Source organism: Bufo gargarizans, chromosome 2 (assembly GCF_014858855.1).
Source record: "Bufo gargarizans isolate SCDJY-AF-19 chromosome 2, ASM1485885v1, whole genome shotgun sequence".
In the NCBI taxonomy this organism is placed as follows: Eukaryota; Metazoa; Chordata; class Amphibia; order Anura; family Bufonidae; genus Bufo; species Bufo gargarizans.
In genome coordinates this window covers 700,602,533-700,626,062 of record NC_058081.1, presented here as the reverse complement: position 1 = coordinate 700,626,062, position 23,530 = coordinate 700,602,533, and the positions used below count along the sequence as shown (strand labels likewise).

Sequence of the window (23,530 nt, the reverse complement as noted above, 5' to 3'; positions counted from 1 at the left end):
GCAGGGGGAGGATATTTGGGGACGGGGGGGAGGGCTGCTGAGCGCTGGAGAGACGGGGGGCTCCACACTGACGAAATCTCCGTGTCAATGAGCCGGCTCGGGTGAATTGTGGGCGCACAGCATCGGCCGGGACACCCAGAAGTGATCGGCGGTGACCCGGAACCCGCCCGGTGCCCGGGGCGTGTGTCAGGCCTCTCCCGTCGGCCCGGGGTCTGTGCCCGCTCCCACGGCAGGTCTGTATGGCTTCCCGCGCTGTCTGCCCGGTACCGGGGGAAGGGGGCGCTGTATTCTCGGCCTCTTTTATGGGTGGGGGAACCGTCAGGTATCGGGGCCCCGCTCCCCGCGCTGTGTGGGCCCCCCAGGTATTGTGTGGGTGACACGGCGGGAGGGGAGGGCTCCCTGCTAGAAGAGGGGGTGCAGGGGGTCCCCCCCCGTCCGGCCGCCCCCTCCTTCCGGGCCCCCCACATCGGAGCAGGAGATCTGCAGAACATGGCGGCGGCTCGGGCTGTGTGCGGCGCCGCTGCTGCCATTTTTGTTTTTCTTTTGTCTGAAAATGTTAATAAAACAGTCTGAGAATGTGGGGGAGGCGGGGAGTACACGTCCGGGGGGCTCCTGTCTGCCTCAGCCTGGGGGGCCCTGACTGACCACACAAAGGGGAGCGGCCACATCCCCGGAATACAACCCCCAACATCTGCCCGAGCCCCCTGCACCCCTCCATCCTGCAGCACTGTGCCCCCGCCATTCCCTTTGTGCCCCTCCAGCCTGTGCACCCCTTGTTACCTGCCATCCTACACCCCCCCCCCCCACGCATTGTGTTGCCGTTGCTATAACAACCGACCTGTCACTGACATTGGGGCTTATTCACACAGTGTGGTCAAGTCACATTGTGCAGAATGTTCTTATGGGCCCCAGATGTCACTACCCCCATACCTTACCGGCTTCAGAGTGGACTTTGCAAATTTTTGGGCCCAGTTTGTGGACCTTGACATTGAAGCGGCCAAGTTACGGGCCCCAGATGTTGACACTGCGCAGTCCTGGGCCCCAGACCTCTGAAGCTGTGCAGTTGTGGGACCCTAACCTTACGTTACCTGGACTTTGAGCAGTTGCAGGCCGCAAAGTTTTACGTTGTGCAGTTGAGGGCCCCAGATGTTGTGTTGTGCAGTCGGGCCCCAGATGTTGTGTTATGCAGCCAAGGGCCCAGATATTGCATTTTGCATTTTACACGCCTCTCTAAATGTGTTCTGCAGTCACGGGCCCCAAATGTTGCGCTGTGCAGTCACGGGCCCCAAATGTTGCGTTGTGCTGTCACAGGCCCCAGATGTTGCTTTTTGCAGTTGCACGCCCCAGATGTGCAGTCGCACCCCCTCTCTAGATGTATTGCTGTGCAGTTGCGGGGGCCAGATGTTGCATGCATTGTGGAGTTGCACACCCCTCTAGATATTGTGTTGTGCAACTGAGGGCCCCAGATGTTGCATTGTGCAGCCACGGGCCCCATTTGTGTTGTACAGTCGTGGGCCCTAGATATTAATCTTCTGTTGTGCAGTCGCATGCCCCCTAAATGTTGTGTTGTACAGCCACGGGCCATAGTTGTTATGTTGTGCACTCGCGGGCCCCAGATGTGTTTTGCAGTTGCAAGCCCCCCTAGATTTTGTTTTGTGTCGTTGTAGGCCAAAGATGTTGTTTTCAGCAGTTGCACGCCCCAGATGTGATGTGCAGCCGCGGGCCACGGATGTTGTTTTGTGCAGTTGCACACCCCAGATGTGCAGTCACGGGCCCCAAATATTGCCTTGTGCAGCCACGGCCACAGTTGTTGCCTTGTGCAGTCGCACGCCCCAGATGTTGCCTTGTGCAGTCGCACGCCCCAGATGTTGCCTTGTGCAGTCGCACGCCCCAGATGTTGCCTTGTGCAGTCGCACACCCCAGTTGTTTCCTTGTGCAGTCGCACGGCCCCAGTTGTTTCCTTGTGCAGTCGCACGCCCCAGGTGTTGCCTTGTGCAGTCGCACGCCCCAGGTGTTGCCTTGTGCAGTCGCACGCCCCAGATGTTGCCTTGTGCAGTCGCACGCCCCAGGTGTTGCCTTGTGCAGTCGCACGCCCCAGGTGTTGCCTTGTGCAGTCGCACGCCCCAGGTGTTGCCTTGTGCAGTCGCACGCCCCAGGTGTTGCCTTGTGCAGTCGCACGCCCCAGGTGTTGTGTTGCTCAGTCGCATGCCCCCTAGATGTGATGTGCAGTCGCACGACCCAGATGTTGCGCAGTCGCACGCCCCCCCTAGATGTGATGTGCAGTCGCACGACCCAGATGTTGCATTGCGCAGTCGCACGCCCCCTAGATGTGATGTGCAGTCGCACGCCCCCTAGATGTGATGTGCAGTCGCACGCCCCAGATGTTGCCTTGTGCAGTCGCACGCCCCAGATGTTGCCTTGTGCAGTCGCACGACCCAGATGTTGCATTGCGCAGTTGCACGCCCCCTAGATGTGATGTGCAGTCGCACAACCCAGATGTTGCGTTGCGCAGTCGCACGCCCCCCTAGATGTGATGTGCAGTCGCACGACCCAGATGTTGCGTTGCGCAGTCGCACGACCCAAATGTGGTGTTGCGCAGTCGCACGCCCCCTAGATGTGATGTGCAGTCGCACGACCCAGATGTTGCGTTGCGCAGTCGCACGTCCCCCTAGATGTGATGTGCAGTCGCACGACCCAGATGTTGCGTTGCGCAGTCGCACGTCCCCCTAGATGTGATGTGCAGTCGCACGACCCAGATGTTGCCTTGTGCAGTCGCACGACCCAGATGTTGTGTTGCGCAGTCGCACGCCCCCCTAGATGTGATGTGCAGTCGCACGACCCAGATGTTGCGTTGCGCAGTCGCACGACCCAAATGTGGTGTTGCGCAGTCGCACGCCCCCTAGATGTGATGTGCAGTCGCACGACCCAGATGTTGCGTTGCGCAGTCGCACGTCCCCCTAGATGTGATGTGCAGTCGCACGACCCAGATGTTGCGTTGCGCAGTCGCACGCCCCCTAGATGTGATGTGCAGTCGCACGACCCAGATGTTGCGTTGCGCAGTCGCACGACCCAAATGTGGTGTTGCGCAGTCGCACGCCCCCTAGATGTGATGTGCAGTCGCACGACCCAGATGTTGCGTTGCGCAGTCGCACACCCCCTAGATGTGATGTGCAGTTGCATGACCCAGAGGTTGCGTTGCTCAGTCACACGCCTCAGATGTTGTGTTGCGCAGTCGCAAGCCCCCGCTAGATGTGATGTGCAGTCGCACGCCTCAGATGTTGTTGTGCATTGCAGTTTCGGGGCCCGTGTCCTGGTGATAATAGTAGGGGCCATGTGAGGTGTGCTGCATATCTGCTGACACATGACTGGACAGGCGACGGCCCGGCTGCACCATGTTACGGTGACTGTGACCCCGCAGCGAGTGTCAGTTGATGCAGGTGGAGCAGACTTTGTTGCGGTGCACTGTCTGTCATATTGAGATTCAATCCCCAGGCATTGATTTTGGGAGCCAAAGTAAAAATGCAGTGTGGCCCTGGTTCCTAGTGCATGACATTGGCGATATGGGCCCTTGTATGTGTAAACATGCTCCTGGGCCCCAGTACGCTCTCTGTGCCCAGCGGCCCCTCCTGAAGAGTTTTTATGTCAGGGCGCCATCTTGTTTCCTGTGTTGCGGCATGTTGCTTTAGAGCCAGCTGCGATGCTGTCACTCACATGTTGGGCATAATCTTGGGTGACCGGGCCGCCTGTCTGTGTGTTGTTTGCTGAGGTGGGTGACCCATCATGGCGGCGTCTGTTGGTGGTGCAGTGCTGCGCTGATTTACCTTACTGCAGAGCTTGTTAGAGTCTTTCTGCGGAGGACTGAGGTGAAGCAGTTACTGTTCGCAGAGGATGTGTTGCTGCATTGTGTTATTACCTCACTACCGCCATATTCCAACCCACCACATGGCTCGTCATATTCCTATATGGCAGCTTTATGTAAGTCCAGTGCGCAGTATAGTAATATGACCTGCTGGACTCGCCCTATGAGGATACCTGCACACCTTGCGGATTATTACTCCACCTAGTACAGGACCAGCAAGGTGTACGAGTTTAGACAAACCCCACGCACACTTTTCTTTTTTCTGCATGTCAATTGTGCGATTTTTGGTGCGGATTTCACCCTTCTCAATAGAAGGAATAGATCTGTGGCAAAACCGCAACAAATCCGCAAGTGACACATGAAGTATGTGATGCGGATTTGGTGCAGAAACGTAGAGAAATCAGCATGGAAATTTGTCTGGGGTTCTATGTGCTCTTCTATAATGTTCTGCATCCATCTATACTGTCCTGCGCTCTTCTATACTGTCCTGCGCTCTTCTATACTGTCCTGCGCTCTTCTATACTGTCCTGCGCTCTTCTATACTGTCCTCTGCTCTTCTATACTGTCCTCTGCTCTTCTATACTCTACTGCGCTCTTCTATAATCTCCTGCGCTCTTCTATATTCTCCTGCGCTCTTCTATATTCTCCTGCGCTCTTCTATATTCTCCTGCGCTCTTCTATATTCTCCTGCGCTCTTCTATATTCTCCTGCGCTCTTCTATACTGTCCTCTGCTCTTCTATACTGTCCTCTGCTCTTCTATACTCTACTGCGCTCTTCTATAATCTCCTGCGCTCTTCTCTAATCTCCTGCGCTCTTCTATAATCTCCTGCGCTCTTCTATAATCTCCTGCGCTCTTCTATACTCTACTGCGCTCTTCTCTAATCTCCTGCGCTCTTCTATATTCTCCTGCGCTCTTCTATATTCTCCTGCGCTCTTCTATATTCTCCTGCGCTCTTCTATATTCTCCTGCGCTCTTCTATATTCTCCTGCGCTCTTCTATATTCTCCTGCACTCTTCTATATTCTCCTGCGCTCTTCTATATTCTCCTGCGCTCTTCTATATTCTCCTGCGCTCTTCTATATTCTCCTGCGCTCTTCTATAATCTCCTGCGCTCTTCTATAATCTCCTGCGCTCTTCTATATTCTCCTGCGCTCTTCTATATTCTCCTGCGCTCTTCTATATTCTCCTGCGCTCTTCTATAATCTCTTCCGCTCTTCTATACTGTCCTCTGCTCTTCTATACTGTCCTCTGCTCTTCTATACTCTACTGCGCTCTTCTATATTCTCCTGCGCTCTTCTATACCGTCTTCCTCTCTTCTATAATCTCCTGCGCTCTTCTATACTGCCCTCTGCTCTTCTATACTGCCCTCTGCTCTTCTATACTGTACTGCGCTCTTCTATACTGTACTGCGCTCTTCTATACTGTACTGATCCATCTATACTGTCCTCCGCTCTTCTATACTCTACTGCTTGCTAATACACTCTCCTGCACTCTTCTATACTCTCCTGCACTCTAATATACTCGTATAAGGTACTGTACTTCATTATATTATACTGTACCACACTCTATTATACTCCACTGCACTGTAATATACTCCAATATAATCTACTGTACTCTGTTATACTGTACTGCACTCTGTTATATGCCAATATAGTCTACTGTACTCCACTGCATTCTGTTATACTGTACCTCACTTTAGCATGCTGTGCTGTAATATACTGTAATATAGTGATTCACTGTGGTCCTATATTCTGCTAGGCTTTAATATTCTCCATTGCACTCTAATATTCTCTACTGTTTCTAGCGCTCTAAAATTCTGATGTTCACTGCAATCTAATATACTTCAGTATCCTCTACTGTACTTGAATATACTCTAGTATAATCCTCTGCACTATAATATACTGAATACTGCTAATATACTACAATATCCTCTACAATATTTTACTGTAATCTGTAACTCATCTGCACTCTAGTATACTCCTATATAATCTCCTGTACTGTGTTGTAAAATACTCTACTTCCCTCTAATATAACGGTACTATTATCTAATATTTTGTACTCTACTTCATTATACTGTATTATTCTTCAGCATAGTTTACTATACTGCACTCTATTATTCTCACTGTAATATACGCTGATGTTCTTTATTATATTCATCTTCATGCTGATACACTTAGCTGTACCGTCTCATCCCTCTGTGCTTATCTGCAGCATCTCTCTCGTCCCTTTATGGTCATATGCGTATCTGTCTTGGTCCTCTATGGTTATCTGTAGTGTCTTTCTTGGTCCTCCATGGTCATCTGCAGAGTCTGTTTTTTGGTCCTCTGTGGTCACCCACAGTGTCTGCCTGGTCCTCTATGGTCATCTACGTCATCTTGGTCCTCTGCAGTCATCCACAGTGTCTGTCTTGGTCACCTATGGTCATCTCTACTGTCTGCCTGATCCTATATGGTCATCCACAGTGTCTGTCTTGGTCACCTATGGTAATCTCCAGTGTCTGCCTGATCCTCTATAGCCATCTACATTGTCTTGGTCACCTATGGTCATTTCCAGTGTCTGCCTGATCCTATATGATATGGTCATCCACAGTGTCTGTCTTGGTCACCTATGGTAATCTCCAGTGTCTGCCTGATCCTCTATAGCCATCTACATTGTCTTGGTCACCTATGGTCATTTCCAGTGTCTGCCTGATCCTATATGATATGGTCATCCACAGTGTCTGTCTTGGTCACCTATGGTAATCTTCAGTGTCTGCCTGATCCTCTATAGCCATCTACATTGTCTTGGTCACCTATGGTCATTTCCAGTGTCTGCCTGATCCTATATGATATGGTCATCCACAGTGTCTGTCTTGGTCACCTATGGTCATCTCTAGTGTCTGCCTGATCCTCTATAGCCATCTACATTGTCTTGGTCACCTATGGTCATCTCCAGTGTCTGCCTGATCCTATATGGTCATCCACAGTGTCAGTCTTGGTCACCTATGGTCATCTCCAGTGTCTGCCTGATTCTATATGGTCATCCACATTGTCTGTCTTGGTCACCTATGGTCATCTCCAGTGTCTGCCTGATCCTATATGGTCATCCACATTGTCTGTCTTGGTCACCTATGGTCATCTCCAGTGTCTGCCTGGTCCTCTATGGTCATCTACATTGTCTTGGTCCTCTGCGGTCATCCACAGTGTCTGTCTTGGTCCTCTGTGGTCAATTTTTGGGAATGTTCCCAGGACCAGAGATGTTCACTGGCCTTTTGGTAGTGAGTGTGAATGACCAAGTGTGCTCCTATGTTGTGCTTGCCTGTGTGGGGCACTATTGGCTGATATCAGTGGATGGTAGAGCCTGGTGGTCAGATGATGGACCACGTCCTGTGTTCACCTTTCTGGCCTTTTGATAGTTGTGTTGTCTCATGGTAAGACTATCTGCCATAAGGCTGGAGTGGGTCCCTTGGGGTAATAATTCACTGTGAAATATTGCCTATTCCAACATGGAGGAGGATCCAGGACTTTTCCAACAATTCCCTTCGCTGATACTTTTTGGCAAGGATCTATAGCTGTGTTCATCCTGAGCGTCCTTCATGAATTTAATCCTAGAACTAATAAAGACTGACACAGGCAGAGCAGGTGATACATATCTACATAACACTGTTGATTTTTGTCACTCAGGATTTGTAAAAAGCTGGGTGACAACCCATATGGACACTATAACTGGCAACTATTTATGGTTGTCAGTCAGCATTTGTCACTTAGGTAAGGTCAGGAATTTGCAGAAACGAGGGGCTTTAGGGGCAAAAAATCTCAGAATTGAGCATTCTTGATGCCTGACCGAAGGATCTGAGGTGGAGCTTCGAGTTTCTGGTGCCCCTGTTCTGTGTGAGGCCAGGAGCAGAGCAGGAACTGACCCTGGAACCTGCTGAGATGTTCATCTGACTAAAAATAAACACAGCCTTTCATAGCATTCCTCAGAAAGCCTCATGGCGGGTTTAACCTCCTCCCTGCTGGTCTCCTCGAATGGATCCTGTGCAGGAAAAGAGGGGGTGCAGTACAGGAGATGAAAGGGTGGTGTAGCGGAGGAGATTGGGGTCACAGTGCAGGATATAGAGGGTGCAGCACTGGCGGTGTGAGGGGTGCTTGCAGAACAGGAGGGGGGTTCTGTGTGGCGATATGGGGGGGTTGTGGCACTGGAGCAAAAACAGTATGTAAGGGGCTTGCATCACAGGGGATGGGGGTACAGCACAGGAGATAAGGGGGTGCAGTACAAGAGATGAGGTGCAGCGATATGAAGTGGCTGGCAATACATGAGGCTGGGCACCCTTCTGTGCCCTCTATAGATACAGAATATTGTGGTGAGAGGAAGATAAATCTTTAAGATCAGATCTCATGTAGTGGACACATATCGAGAGGTGTCCTGTGTACAAATGTGTATGTGCCATCTATAGTGTCCTGTGTACAGCACTGTGCATATCTGGTCTCTAGCGTCCTGGGTACAGCACTGTTTGTCTGGTATGTGTTGTCCTTGGCATGCTGCTTGAGATGTTTGGTCTATAGTGCCCTATGTAGAGCGTTATGTATGTTATGTGGTCTGTACGGCCCCTGCTGTTTTGTCGCCTCTGGTCCTCCCCCGCTGTTTTGTCGCCTCTGGTCCTCCCCCGCTGTTTTGTCGCCTCTGGTCCTCCCCCGCTGTTTTGTCGCCTCTGGTCCTCCCCTGCTGTTTTGTCGCCTCTGGTCCTCCCCTGCTGTTTTGTCGCCTCTGGTCCTCCCCTGCTGTTTGTCGCCTCTGGTCCTCCCCTGCTGTTTTGTCGCCTCTGGTCCTCCCCCGCTGTTTTGTCGCCTCTGGTCCTCCCCCTGCTGTTTTGTCGCCTCTGGTGCTCCCCTGCTGTTTGTCGCCTCTGGTCCTCCCCTGCTGTTTTGTCGCCTCTGGTCCTCCCCTGCTGTTTGTCGCCTCTGGTCCTCCCTGCTGTTTTGTCGCCTCTGGTCCTCCCCTGCTGTTTTGTCGCCTCTGGTCCTCCCCTGCTGTTTTGTCGCCTCTGGTCCTCCCCTGCTGTTTTGTCGCCTCTGGTCCTCCCCTGCTGTTTTGTCGCCTCTGGTCCTCCCCTGCTGTTTTGTCGCCTCTAGCCCGCCACTGCCGTTTTGTCACAACTGGCCCATCCCGCAGTTTTTTCGCCTATGGCCCGATTCCGCTGTATCTCAGTTCTTCCCTAACCGCAGGGTCTGTAGGTTCCTCTTTTTTGGCTCTATCCCAGTCACACTTATCCTTGGCTCTATCCCACCTTTGTTGTTTCCTAGCTGTATCATTGGCTGAATCCCACCCTCACCTTTACCTGACACTATTTTGCCACCTCCTACTTGTACTCAGCTCTGTCTCATCACCTCCGCCTTTCCCCTCGCTCAGCTCTGTTCTGACCCTGCTCTTACTTGGCCCTGTCACACCCTTGCTTTTACTCAACTCTGTCCCGCTGTTACCCTTGCTCTTACTTGGTTCTGTCCCTCCCCTAATCTTTCTCTGTCCCATCCCTGTTCGTGCTTTGCTCTGTCCCACCCCTGCTTTGTCCCACTTTCGCTCTGCTTTTTCCTGCCGTTCCCTCCCCGTTTTTACTCTGCTCTGTCTTGCGGTTCCTACCACTCTTACTTGGCTCTGTCCCGTCCTTTCTTTCCTCTCCTACTGTGCTCTGTCCTGCCATTTCCCTGGCTCTTGCTCGGCTCTGTCCTGCCGGTCCCCTGACTCTTGCTCTGCACAGTCCACAGTTCCCCCGCTTTTGCTTGGCACTGTCCTGCCTTTTCCATCTTCCGAGGCTTGCCGTGTCCCACTCCCGCTCGCCCTAGGCCCTGTCCCACTCCCGCTCGCCCTCGGCCCTGTCCCACTCCCGCTCGCCCTCGGCCCTGTCCCACTCCCGCTCGCCCTCGGCCCTGTCCCACTCCCGCTCGCCCTCGGCCCTGTCCCACTCCCGCTCGCCCTCGGCCCTGTCCCACTCCCGCTCGCCCTCGGCCCTGTCCCACTCCCGCTCCCTCGGCCCTGTCCCACTCCCGCTCGCCCTCGGCCCTGTCCCACTCCCGCTCGCCCTCGGCCCTGTCCCACTCCCGCTCGCCCTCGGCCCTGTCCCACTCCCGCTCGCCCTCGGCCCTGTCCCACTCCCGCTCGCCCTCGGCCCTGTCCCACTCCCGCTCGCCCTCGGCCCTGTCCCACTCCCGCTCGACCTCGGCCCTGTCCCACTCCCGCTTGGCCCCCGTCCCACTCCCGCTTGGCCCCCGTCCCACTCCCGCTTGGCCCCCGTCCCACTCCCGCTTGGCCCCCGTCCCACTCCCGCTTGCCGTGTCCCACTCCCGCTCGTCTTCAGCCCCATCCGAATACTGCTCGGCCCAGTCTGACTCCCGGTCAGCCCGTCCTGCTCTCGCCTCTCCCATCCTCGGCCCTGTCCCACTCCCGCTCTTCCTCAACTCTGTCTCCCTCCCGCTCTCCCCCGTCCCACTCCTGCTCGTCTTCAGCCCCATCCCAATTACGCTCGGCCCACTCCGACTCACGCTCGGCCCGTCCTGCTCTCACCCATCCTTGGCCCCGTCCCACTCCCGCTCGTCCTCGACTTTGTCTCCCTCCCGCTCGCCCCCGTCCCACTCCCGCTCGTCTTCAGCCCCATCCCAATCCCGCCTGTCCCACTCTCGACCCTCCCCATCCCGCTTGCCCTTGGCCCCGTCCCACTCTTGCTTGTCCTCTGGCCTGTCCTGCTCCCGCCCGTCATCAGCCCTGTCTCCCTCCCGCTCATCTTCTTCCCTGTCCCACTCCCGCTCAGCCCCGTCTCATTAGCCCCCTGCTCGGCCCCATCCCACTCCTGCTCGTCTTCTGGCCCCGTCCCACTCTCGCCCTTCCTTGGCCTTGTCCCACTCGGCCCCGACCCACTCTTGCCCGTCCTTGGCCCTGTATCGCTTCCTCTCGGTCCTGTCCCACTCCTGCTTGCCTTTCGGCCCCCTCTCATTCGTCCTTGGTCCTGTCCCACTCCCGCTCCTCCTCTCTTCTTAATTATAAATGATCTCATATTTTCTTTTTGGTGCACGAGTATCTGGATTGGCCGGATGATTCATCATATTTAATTATCTCCGTGACCACCATCCCCCAAAATCACATGAGAAAGTCTGAAAAAAACATCATAGGTGTCTGGTTGTCAGTCTGGGGGCACTAGTTACCAGACCGGAGATTAGCGTAGAGGTAACCAGGTCCTAACCCTGGACCCACCTAGTAGGCTGGTAAAGTCTTGAATTTTGTGCCTGCTGCCATCCTGGTGGCACATCAAGCAGTCAATGTTTGTCACAATCATTGACTGGTGAGAGTATTCTGTTTATCTCTATGGAGTCATAACTGGGGGCTTTATCCCAGAGAGTTCTCTAGAGGCCCATGTGAGGGGGGCAGGGAAAGTAGATTATTAGTGCTTGATTTTGGGAGTCCCCCACACCTCTTCTCCACATATGCGATGTGACTGTGTGTGAAATGCTGGTGCTTTATGAATATACCGGGTGATAACAGAGTATACAAGCATGCATCCTAGCAGCTCCGATCCAGAGTTCATGACTAAGATTGAGCCGCCCCAATTGCTGCCCTGGACTCCAAAGAGTCCCCTGCATGTGGCCCCTGCACTCCTATGAGACTGGGAGAAACAGACGCTGCCCTCGCCATCTAGTGTCCAATCTCAGGAACTGCAGAGAAGCCAATTACAGTCTCCTGCAACTTTAGAATAGAGTTGGGGATTCACTGCCACCATCTCCTCTACTTGCTGTCTGTGAATGGAAACATGGTTTGCGTTCAGAGGCTGACTTAATCTCTTCCCATGTGTTTAAGGTTTCTTAAATCTTCAGTTTACAGCTAAGAGGATTGTCCAAACGGGATGCAACAGTAGCAAACCCTCAGCTGCGAGCAAAGCATTAGGTCAGTCTCTGACTAGCAACACGGATTGCTCCCATTCATTGACAGGGAGCAGAGATCTTGAAGTAGTGATGGAGCTGTACTGACATGGGACTGCCGGCCAGCCCCCTGCTAGTGTCCACTCTGGTTTTGGCTTTATGCATATGATGTACATGCCGTGCGCACACTGCCAGCAGCATAACTCTACTTTCCTTCTTACAGGATGGCCGAGCCACGCTTTAACAATCCTTATTTTTGGCCTCCACCTCCAGCGATGCCCAGCCAGGTGAGAATGACTCCATGACTATCTGTAACGCTTCATTCCTTCAGCAGCTGCGAGGCCGCCATGCTTCCTGCCATGTATCTGAACAGAGGGGCGATCCCCCAGTGCTGCAGCCTGAGCGACCATCAGCCTGGACCTCTGTGCTCTGGGGGGCGCTCTACCTCTGACCCTCATATATGTTCATAAAGCACCAGCATGTTGTATATCAGTGTGAGTAGCGGCAGCGTGCAGGTGATCCGTGTGCCTGGTTGTGACAGGGCCCATGTGCCCAAGGTGTAGGTGATGCTCCCAGGGATTCTGACATTGCACATAGGGGGCCACAGTAATGATGATGCCACATAATGTGCTCCCCAATACCTGCAGGTTACATCACATGTTACCATAGTCTGTGTGTGTGCACCCGATGAAGGGTCATGGGGGACATAGTCAACTGCACTGCCTCCCCACATTTGTAATAATACCGTAATTCCAGATCAGTACAGGACAAGTAATGTATGTACACAGTGACTCCACCAGCAGAATAGTGAGTGCAGCTCTGAAGCATAATACAGTACAGGATAAGTAATGTATGTTCACAGTGAGTGCAGCTCTGGAGTATAATACAGGATGTAACTCAGGATCAGTACAGGATAAGTAATGTAATGTATGTACACAGTGACTTCACCAGCAGAATAGTGAGTGCAGCTCTGGAGTTTAATACAGGATGTAACTCAGGATCAGTACAGGATAAGTAATGTAATGTATGTACAGTGACTCCACCAGCAGAATAGTGAGTGCAGCTCTGAAGCATAATACAGTACAGGATAAGTAATGTATGTTCACAGTGAGTGCAGCTCTGGAGTATAATACAGGATGTAACTCAGAATCAGTACAGGAAAAGTAATGTAATGTATGTACACAGTGACTGTGCACCAGCAGAACAGCGAGTGCAGCTCTGGAGTATAATGCAGGATGTAACTCAGGATCAGTACAGGATAAGTAATGTAATGTATGTACACAGTGACTGCACCAGCAGAATAGTGAGCGCAGCTCTGAAGCATAATACAGTACAGGATCAGTACAGGATATTTTCACAGTGAGTGCAGCTCTGGAGTATAATACAGGATGTAACTCAGGATCAGTACAGGATTATGTAATGTATGTACACAGTGACTGCACCAGCAGAATAGTGAGTGCAGCTCTGGGGTATAATACAGGATGTAACTCAGGATCAATACAGGATAAGTAATGTATGTACACAGTGACTGCACCAGCAGAATAGTGAGTACAGCTCTGGAGTATAATACAGGATGTAACTCAGGATCAGTACAGGATAAGTAATGTAATGTATGTACACAGTGACTGCACCAGTAGAATAGTGACTGCAGCTCTGGAGTATAATACAGGATGTAACTCAGGATCAGTACAGGATAAGTAATGTAATGTATGTACACAGTGACTCCACCAGCAGAATAGTGGGTGCAGCTCTGGAGTATAATACAGGATGTAACTCAGGATCAGTACAGGATAAGTAATGTAATGTATGTACACAGTGACTGCACCAGTAGAATAGTGAGTGCAGCTCTGGAGTATAATACAGGATGTAACTCAGGATCAGTACAGGATAAGTAATGTAATGTATGTACAGTGACTGCACCAGCAGAATAGTGAGTGCAGCTCTGGAGTATAATACAGGATGTAACTCAGGATAAGTAATGTATGTGCATGGTGACTCCATCAGCAGAATAATACCACTGTTAATTCTGTATGTGACCTGTAATATAAATTGTCAGACGCACACACTTGGGGCTTTGTTTCGGGTCAGTAAAGACGATCATTAATGTCCAGCGTGTCCTTAGGGAAACAGTGCTGAACATTACTTGGTCAGCTGTGACTCCCATGAGAGCACAGTCCCTGGAGTTCTGCCACCTCACACATTTTTGGGGGTTGATTGGGCTGCTCCAGAGGCACAGGGCGACATTATGATGATGTTGCTCTCTGTCACTGCTGTGTGTGAATGGTTGTGTCTGATAAATGTCTGGATCAGATCACACATTTACCAGTTATCAGCCACTACATCAAATAAAAGACGGTAAGTATCTAACTTATCACATCCAGCCCCCACTGGTCCTCTAGTCGCATCACATCCAGCCCCACCGCTCCTCTAGTCGCATCACATCCAGCCCCCACTGCTCCTCTATTCACATCACATCCAGCCCCCACTGCTCCTCTAGTCACATCACATCCAGCCCCCACTGCTCCTCTATTCACATCACATCCAGCCCCCACTGCTCCTCTAGTCACATCACATCCAGCCCCCACTGCTCCTCTAGTCACATCACATCCAGCCCCCACGGCTCCTCTAGTCGCATCACATCCAGTCCCACCGCTCCTTTAGTCGCATCACATCCAGCCCCACGGCTCCTCTAGTCGCATCACATCCAGTCCCACCGCTCCTCTAGTTGCATCACATCCAGCCCCACCGCTCCTCTAGTCGCATCACATCCAGCCCCACCGCTCCTCTAGTTGCATCACATCCAGCCCCACCGCTCCTCTAGTCGCATCACATCCAGCCCCACCGCTCCTCTAGTCGCATCACATCCAGCCCCACCGCTCCTCTAGTCGCATCACATCCAGCCCCACCGCTCCTCTAGTCGCATCACATCCAGCCCCACCGCTCCTCTAGTCGCATCACATCCAGCCCCACCGCTCCTCTAGTCGCATCACATCCAGCCCCACCGCTCCTCTAGTCGCATCACATCCAGCCCCACCGCTCCTCTAGTCGCATCACATCCAGTCCCACCGCTCCTCTAGTCGCATCACATCCAGCCCCACCGCTCCTCTAGTCGCATCACATCCAGCCCCACCGCTCCTCTAGTCGCATCACATCCAGCCCCACCGCTCCTCTAGTCGCATCACATCCAGCCCCACTGCTCCTCTAGTCGCATCACATCCAGCCCCACCGCTCCTCTAGTCGCATCACATCCAGCCCCACCGCTCCTCTAGTCGCATCACATCCAGTCCCACCGCTCCTCTAGTCGCATCACATCCAGCCCCACCGCTCCTCTAGTCGCATCACATCCAGCCCCACCTCTCCTCTAGTCGCATCACATCCAGCCCCACCGCTCCTCTAGTCGCATCACATCCAGCCCCACCGCTCCTCTAGTCGCATCACATCCAGCCCCACCGCTCCTCCGTTCACGCTGGGCCCCACCGCTCCTCAGTTCACGCTGGGCTCCTCCGTTCACGCTGGGCCCCCACCGCTCCTCCGTTCACTCTGGGCCCCACCGCTCCTCCGTTCACGCTGGGCCCCACCGCTCCTCCGTTCACGCTGGGCCCCACCGCTCCTCCGTTCACGCTGGGCCCCACCGCTCCTCCGTTCACGCTGGGCCCCACCGCTCCTCCGTTCACGCTGGGCCCCACCGCTGCTCCGTTCACGCTGGGCCCCACCGCTCCTCCGTTCACGCTGGGCCCCACCGCTCCTCCGTTCACGCTGGGCCCCACCGCTCCTCCGTTCACGCTGGGCCCCACCGCTCCTCCGTTCACGCTGGGCCCCACCGCTCCTCCGTTCACGCTGGGCCCCACCGCTCCTCCGTTCACGCTGGGCCCCACCGCTCCTCCGTTCACGCTGGGCCCCACCGCTCTTCCGTTCACGCTGGGCCCCCTTATCCCCGCTCTTGGCTGCGGTGCGGTTGGGCCGGGGTCTGTTGTTTCGGGATTATAATCTGAAGCCTCTTCTTTCCCGCACAGCTGGATAATCTCGTGTTAATCAATAAAATCAAGGAGCAGCTGATGGCAGAGAAAATCCGACCTCATCATCTGCCTCCCACCTCCGTCCCCTCGCAGCAGCCCCTGCTCATCCCCCAGTCACCTGCTGAGACCAGCCAGTCCGTCATGTCCCTGCAAAAGCTACAACAAGTTCCAGGACTGCACCCGCAAGCTGTACCCCAGCCAGATGTGGCGCTGCATGCCCGGCCTGCCACCAGCTCAGTCACAGGTACCTCACTGGTAGAATGGCGCAATGTTCTGTTCTGTAAAGAGCGGTGGACGGAGGCAGCCAGTCCCCTGAGGCAATGCATAAGATGTGTTATAGCGGTTTTCAGTGTCACCCCTTCTGGCCGCATGTCCGGTGTATGTGTCGTCACTACTGATCTTGGTGGCGGTTTTTCCTGCGACCAGAAGCCATGGCACTGAAAGTCTCTGTAATCGTGATACTGACTCGGCTCCATCTGTGATTCCAACTTTCTTCTCTTAGCGTTGTCTTCGCTTTTAGGGCTGGGTCTTTCATCCTCCCGCTCAAATATCAGCACGTCAGAGTCAAGCACCGGTACCAGCGGCACCCTCTCCACCCCCACCTCCAACAGTCAGACTCGGCTCATTGCAACCTCCCCCACCCTCATCTCAGGAATCACGGGTGCACCCATGCTGGATTCCATCAAGACCATCCATAGCCACGGCCTGCTGGGACCAACCAAACCCGAGAGAGGACGCAAGAAAATCAAGGCAGAGAACCCGCCCGGACCACCCGTGCTCGTCGTCCCCTACCCTATTCTGGCCTCAGGAGATATTGGAAAAGAGGGAAAAACTTACAGGTCAGCAAAATATTCTGGATGTGATACAGATGTTGTGTCCAGCTCCCTCCAACGCATCACCAGCGTGGAGTCTCGTGTGTCTGACCATTGACCAGTAACATGGAGTCTCGTGTGTCTGACCACTGACCAGTAACATGGAGTCTCGTGTGTCTGACCACTGACCAGTAACATGGAGTCTCGTGTGTCTGACCACTGACCAGTAACATGGAGTCTCGTGTGTCTGACCACTGACCAGTAACATGGAGTCTCGTGTGTCTGACCACTGACCAGTAACATGGAGTCTCGTGTGTCTGACCACTGATGAATAAGACTGAGTAATGTGTGGGGATGTCAGAGTTCGTGTGTCTGACCATTGACCAAGAACGTGGAGTATCGTGTAGTTGTCAGGTCATGTGTCCGACCATTAACTGATAACGTGGAGCCTGTATTGTGGAGTTGTCAGAGGTCGGGTGTCTGACCATTAACCAGTAACGTGAAGTGTGAAACTATAAGAGGTTGTGTGCCTGACCACTGACCAGTGTTGTGGAGTTGTCTGGTCGCTGTTCTGCAGTCCGGAGGATGCTGACTTCAGGTAATAGATGCATCTGTGGATGTGTGAGGTTCGATGTGATGCGGTATTCTGTCTGTGAGCAGTGTTGTTCTATGGCTGCATACTATGAAGGGGGCACTTATTTTTCCCAGTCCTGTTCCTTGCAGTTCCTCGTAGTGCTGTGGCGGTCTCTTCCTCTGGTTACATGGGGTGCTGAGAGACTGACCTCTTCTTCCCTCCTCTTGCGGTTCTAGGTGTAAAATTTGCCCATTGACCTTCTTCACCAAGTCTGAGATGCAGATTCACTCCAAGTCTCACACTGAGGCCAAACCTCACAAGTGCCCGCACTGCTCCAAATCGTTTGCCAATGCTTCATACCTAGCACAGCATCTGCGCATCCATCTGGGCGTGAAGCCCTATCACTGCTCGTACTGTGAGAAGTCCTTCCGCCAGCTCTCTCATCTCCAGCAGCACACCAGGTAAATGCCTGACACCCGCACCGCACACCCAATGTGCTCCTCGCTCCTCGCTCACTGCAGCAGACCTGTGGAAACTCTGCTTCTCCTCTGGGTAGGTCACTGGTTTTCAGAAGGGGTTAAAAAAAATGTAATCAATAAGTTATGTGTACCCCAAATTAGTGCCATTGGAAAATACAACTCACCCTGAAAAAAGCCTAAAATAGTAAAGTTATGGCTGTTAGAGAGGAGATGAAGGAAAAACAGAAAACACTTGTCCCTTTAAAGGGGAATTCCGGGATTTTGATGGCCTATCCATACCCCCCCCCCCCCCCCCCCGCTCTCAGCTGTAGCTCCAGGTACCAGAAGTCGGTGCCAGAACTGCATAGCTCTGTCCATTGTGTAGTGGACGGGACCCTCCATCAGCAGCCATGTGCGCAGCGTAGCACTGACACGCAGGGGAGCGGACCTGCATCTTAACATTAATTATTCTTATATGTTTAATAATGCTTAATACCAGCTGCGAGCGTGTGTTGTTCCCAGCGCATGTGCCGCTAGTAATATAAACTGGTCAGCAGCTTTGATAAGGCTGATACAGAAAAACGAAAATTGTCCTGGTCCTTAAAGGGTTGTTTACCTTCAGGGGACCTTTCTGCCAAAATCCAGCTAAAGCCCCTGCCCCATATAGCCAGACCTGCTCCTCGCTTCTGGGTTCCAGCTCCTTTGCCCCTCCGCCGCTGCCTCCCTCTGGTCTCCCCGTGTCAGCATCCAGTTTGACACGGGGAGACCAGCAGTGACGTGTTCCCAATGCGTCATGTGACCCAGTGCGTGGACCCTTGGGGGGGAAGGGGGGTTTCAGATCACCGCTGTGGCCAGACTTTGGCTGCAGCAGCTCACGTCGAACCGGAGGTGGTGCAGGCGTAATGTCATGTTTGTATCTTGTTCTGCAGGATTCACACTGGGGACCGGCCTTACAAGTGCCCGCAGCCTGCCTGTGAAAAGGCCTTCACACAACTCTCCAACCTGCAGGTAAGTGCACCTTCGGGTGCAGTGCGTGATAATGATAGGTAACTGGTGGTGGTGGTGGGGGGGGGGGGGGGGGGGGGGGGGATGTGACTCTTCTGTGTCCGGTGCTGAACCTTCTTTTCCTCAACAGTCTCACCAACGGCAGCACAACAAAGACAAACCCTACAAGTGTCCAAACTGCTACCGGGCGTACACAGACTCTGCTTCCCTCCAGATCCACCTCTCAGCCCATGCCGTGAAACACGCCAAGGCATACTGCTGCAGTATGTGCGGGAGAGCGTACACATCGGTGAGTAGCACCTTTTTATTCCATGTATTCGGAGACATACAAGGGTCGTGGATAGTAAGAGGTCACCAGTGATATGCAACACTGTGCTTGGTATTGCAGCCCCGGCCTATTCACTTGAATGGGACTGAGCTGTGCCTGGGACACGTGACCGATGAATGTGACGTCACTGACCTAGGAAGAGGCCGCTGCACTCAATGGAGCACCGCGGCCTCTTCAAACAGCTGATTGGTGGGTGTACTGGGAGTAGACCCCCACGATCAGATATTGATGACCTATCCTGAGTAAAGGCCATCAGTATTAAACGCCCGGCAAACCCCTTTAATGGAGGAGTCCCACTGCTGGCTGCTTCTACTTTCCATCCACTTCCATTCAGACTGACCGTGCTTATGGAATGGGAGCTGGGACCCTTTGTTCCATATCTAATAGACCCTGTATCCTTCCTAGCCTCTATGTCCCGCTCTGACTTCACTGTGTGGCTCTTCTTTTCTCTGCCTGTAGGAGACCTATCTGATGAAACATATGTCCAAGCACACAGTGGTCGAGCACCTGGTCAACCACCATTCTCCTCAAAGGACCGACTCTCCTGGCATTCCAGTTCGAATTTCCCTGATATAGAGAACGTGCAGCCCAAGAGAGGGTGACCAGACAGCAGCGGCTGACCAAGCTACCCTCCATTAGACACCTGCCCCGGACATCAATTCCAGACTGAAGCTCCAGAGCTGGTGCAGGTGCGTCGGGCTTAGGTTTGGACACCATTATTTCTGTCATCAGCTGCTTGAGGACTCCTTTCACGGCCTCTTGACACAGACAGACTTTACCTCTGGATTATTGCATTCTTCTCACTGGTCGCCCTCGGGAATCAAGTCCTTCTATGTGTCATACTAGAGACAAGCCGGATGTTACTCTGGAGCCACAGAACCTCTGATGGAGCCGCCTGTTGGGATGGCTCTGGAATGGCTGAATTTTGCAGTCCTGCGCTGTTATCCGATCTAAGTCTCCATGCTCATCGATTCGGTGACGTCCGGAGTCCCTAGCCGAGCACTTTGAATCTCTCACGTTTTATATCTGTTTATGTTTCTTTTTTATCCTCCATTTTTTACATATAAAAAAAAAACTAATAATAAAAAAAATCCTATTTATTGGCCAAGAATCTGTGCTGCTAATCGGGGAAATGAGACTTAGCGGAGTCTGCAGAGGGTGGAGGTGCAGAGCGGCAACTTAGCAATTTTGTTTATACCCAGCTCCCCTACAACCTGTGCTGAACCCTCCGGGAACCGCGCTGCTCGGCCCGGATATATCTTCTGGTTTAGCTCGCTGTGGACGCGGCGGGGAGTAGAACAAGGTTCAGGTTCGTGTCTTTGGGTACCGGGACAGATAACACCTTTGGCTTCAGGTCATGCACAGTATCAGATCTGGTTCTGAGTATTATGGCGCCCAGATGTTGTGACAGTCGACCCTGTTACTTTAACCATTTCACCGTTGTGTCATCAGTAACCATGCCACAGGAGAACACGGGCAATAAAGGCTCCCATAATGCACCAGTGCACCCAGTTCATATTGCAAGCAGTGTGTACTGGGGAATGCAGCTGGAAATCTGAAGAATAAGCCACTGGGCGTCCGGTGCTGTATTCTTCATGCCTTCTTGTCTGGCCTCGTACAGCCCAGTTGCAGTGACATTTAGTGCGCTGCAGTTTGGCGTAATAAATGTAGTAGTTCTATATGAGCCCAGACGGACGGCTTCATTACCTCAGAGGTATGTATGACTGCAGGGTGGTTGTCATATTCTGTCCCTACCATGAGGAGGCGCTGCAGATACGCGCTGTGTAGTGTTACACGTTGTCGTGCGCTCCTCTGCGCTCTGTGTGATGCTTGCGGGTTCGGCTCTAGGATTAGAGGGATATGGAGAGGGCTCATCAGTGATTACTGAGGCCTTGAGGTCAGGCCTGGCACTTAGCAATATGTCTCTTTGTTAGCTGTTGTGTGGGTGTTGGGGGGCACTTACCTCTCAGGCTCTTTACTCAGGACTCTTGTTGCTGATTCTGTTCCAGGTACTTGGGTTAATGGTGCACTGAACATACTGAGGCCAGTGCTTGGCACATATAGTGGTTTACTGTAGTTGGCATCAGAGAGATGGGCAGAGGAACGGGCAGCCATGCTGTGTGCACCATTCATCTCATCTGGAGCTGGTTTTCTGCAGTGCCGTGGTGCCTGGAGTAGAGATGTGCTGCTGTCGACATGGCAGCATGTCAGTTGGTGTTCTGTGGCTTCTTGGAGAGGGATGGTTTAGGTTGTACGGGCTTAGGGTCCATTGCTTGCGGTGATGCACCTGAGCTCTGAGGCTTGGGGTCCATTGCTTGCGATGATGCACCAGAGCTTTGAGGCACAGCTCCTGATCATCATAACCTCCCCACGTGACCGTACCACTCCAACTGTAGTGCAGGCCGGTTTGTCTAGCTGTGGTGTTTATCAGGAGATCCTTCTGGTCACTGCTGGATGTGGTGAAATGGCCGAGCAGTATAAGACACTGCAGACAGTAGTGTGCAGCCTCTCATACTTGCTTATCTGAAGTCCACGGTGTGCGTAACTGCCGCTGTGAATCCTTGAGTCACTAGTCCATGTAATACACGGAGAGAATTGATTCACCTGTTACCCTTTCAAATGACCCTCAAATCCCTTCCCAAATTCCCACTGAATCAGTGGAAGCAATCCCCTCCACCAGGCATTGTGAGGGTGGCCATACACAATAGACAGAAGCAGTCTCCTGAACCACCATTACACACACAGCTCTGCACATTTTATTGTACTCACTCATTTTATTTCACTACAGACATGATCTTCACTCGCTGTCCCCAATGGGGCTCACAATCTAAGTTCCCTATCGGGATGTCTTTGGAGTGTGGGAGGAAACTGGAGAACCCGGAGGAAACCCACGTAGACACAGGGAGAACATACAAACTCCATGGACCCCAGCACTGCAAGGCACCAGTGCTAACCACTGAGTCACCGTGCTGCCCCATTTAAATCTATATTGGCTGTGACAGTCCTTCAGACTGGCCATGTGTGTTCAATGACCCCGACGACCGATCGTTGTTAGAACGAAAGATCCTTCATCCAATTATCCAAAAATTTGAATCAAGCCAACCTCTTTTCAAAAGATGAAGGTGTCATGTATGGAACATAGTTAAGAATCGGGATATGTTCTGGTGTGGTATACTGTGGGGTGCGTTGCCATGATCTCACTGGGCAGGCGAGTGGATATTTAACTGTGGGGAATGCTATGGGTCAACCCTAGTCTTGTTGTTCTTCAGCCTTTTCCTGGTCTGAGAAGTGATCCAAGATCTGCTGCTCATCAGGACTTTGGGAGAGTCAATTGACCTGCTTTGATGTTCTCTGTTGGGTTAAACAAGTGAATGGACTCTTGTTCTGTGGAGCGCTGATAGTTGCGAGTTGGATCCTGAAGTCACCAGACTTGAGTGTGGCCCTAAGACGCCAGACCTGAAGTCTTGTTGTGCAGCATAAATAATGATTCCTCTTCCGGACGACCAAATCGCTTTACTTTTCTGGCCTAATAGCTCAAGTGGTGGTGGTGGGGGTTGTCTCATTCTCCATCCGACTGCTCCTTATGCTTTTCTTTACCATTCCCTCCATCACAGGACGCCACCTCCCTGACACGTGTTTGCCGCTCTGTGCGGACCATGTGCTGGTCTGTTGCTTTTTTTTATAAAGTTTGTGTTACGAGTGGTGTTACCAAAAGTCAAAACCAGTTACCTCTCCTCCTGTGACCCCCCTCCATCATCAGGTTCTGGGGGACACAGCGTGTCGTAGACCTATGTACTGACCCTTCTTGTACTGTTGAGTCTTTTAGTTTCTTCTGCTGGGAGGGATCACATCGTTCGTCCTTTCACTTTGTGGAAAGCTTTAAGATATCGTGCTCTGTGCGATGTAGGTAGCGGCTCCGCCCCGGTGAGAGGACGCTTGCTTATCGCTGATACCCGCTTCCTCTCGGATGTTGAGCTGATGTTCTCCGGCTCACAGACCAGAAAGGGGGAGGGGTCACGGTGAACGCCGATCCTGCTGACATTTCATGGGGCTGTACCGAGCAGCGGTGTAACTCTGTATCCGCCCCTCCGATTAAATATCTCTGTATCCGATCCTCAAACTATAACTGTTATTTTTATACGCGTTTTAAGCCTTAACTATACAGTTTATTTTACCAGTTGTATGTTTTATTATCATTTGTTTCCTTTTTTTTCTTTCTGTTATTAGGCTGAATTTGGCTGCCCCTTCTCCTCCCGCTTCTAATGTGTTGTATAAGGGTTATGCAAGGACTGACCTTACCCCCCCCCCCCCTCGGCATGTTAATAATGTGTACATATGCTAATATACTGATTAACACTTTCTTTTTCTATATGAAAATACAAGCCACATGTATGTAGAGCCTAGCTATCTCATTCGAGGCAATGATGGGGGTGATACTTCCTCCATCCAGACAACTGAACTAATTCACAGCTGAGAAATCTGTTTCATTATGTATAAAAAATAAAAAAATGAGGAAAATGGAAAAAAAAAAGTTGGAAAGTTGCTATTTGTATCTGTTGTGAAAATAAACTTGTAAATGCAACCTTTGTATAAA

At 52.3% G+C, this 23,530-nt stretch overlaps 2 protein-coding genes across 4 annotated transcripts; one reads left to right on the top strand and one right to left on the bottom strand.

The window, feature by feature from the left end:
* On the top strand, positions 1 to 23,530 carry ZNF362 (zinc finger protein 362). 3 transcript variants are annotated; one of them, XM_044282424.1, is made up of 8 exons: positions 1 to 233; positions 11,967 to 12,030; positions 15,757 to 16,003; positions 16,280 to 16,598; positions 17,382 to 17,606; positions 18,533 to 18,611; positions 18,739 to 18,897; positions 19,396 to 23,530. In XM_044282424.1, exons 2-8 carry the CDS (start codon positions 11,968 to 11,970, stop codon positions 19,510 to 19,512), a joined length of 1,209 nt encoding a protein of 402 aa, XP_044138359.1. In that variant the 5' UTR covers positions 1 to 233; position 11,967; the 3' UTR covers positions 19,513 to 23,530. The 3 variants fall into 3 exon arrangements, with proteins under 3 accessions (XP_044138359.1, XP_044138358.1, XP_044138360.1); XM_044282423.1 differs by having other exon boundaries at positions 16,262 to 16,598; XM_044282425.1 differs by lacking the exon at positions 11,967 to 12,030 and having other exon boundaries at positions 16,262 to 16,598.
* Positions 9,482 to 10,345, bottom strand: LOC122926332 (circumsporozoite protein-like). Its single transcript, XM_044277708.1, has one exon. The coding sequence runs from the start codon at positions 10,343 to 10,345 to the stop codon at positions 9,482 to 9,484; it is 864 nt and encodes a 287-aa protein (XP_044133643.1).

Coding starts and splice junctions, on each gene's coding strand:
- LOC122926332 (XM_044277708.1), bottom strand. CDS start 10,345: ATGGGGCTGAAGACGAGCAGGAGTGGGACGGGGGAGAGCGGGAGGGAG.
- ZNF362 (XM_044282423.1), top strand. CDS start 11,968: ATGGCCGAGCCACGCTTTAACAATCCTTATTTTTGGCCTCCACCTCCA. Junction 16,004..16,261: donor TGCCACCAGCTCAGTCACAG/GTACCTCACTGG, acceptor TTCTTCTCTTAG/CGTTGTCTTCGCTTTTAGGG. Junction 17,607..18,532: donor CATCTCCAGCAGCACACCAG/GTAAATGCCTGA, acceptor CTTGTTCTGCAG/GATTCACACTGGGGACCGGC.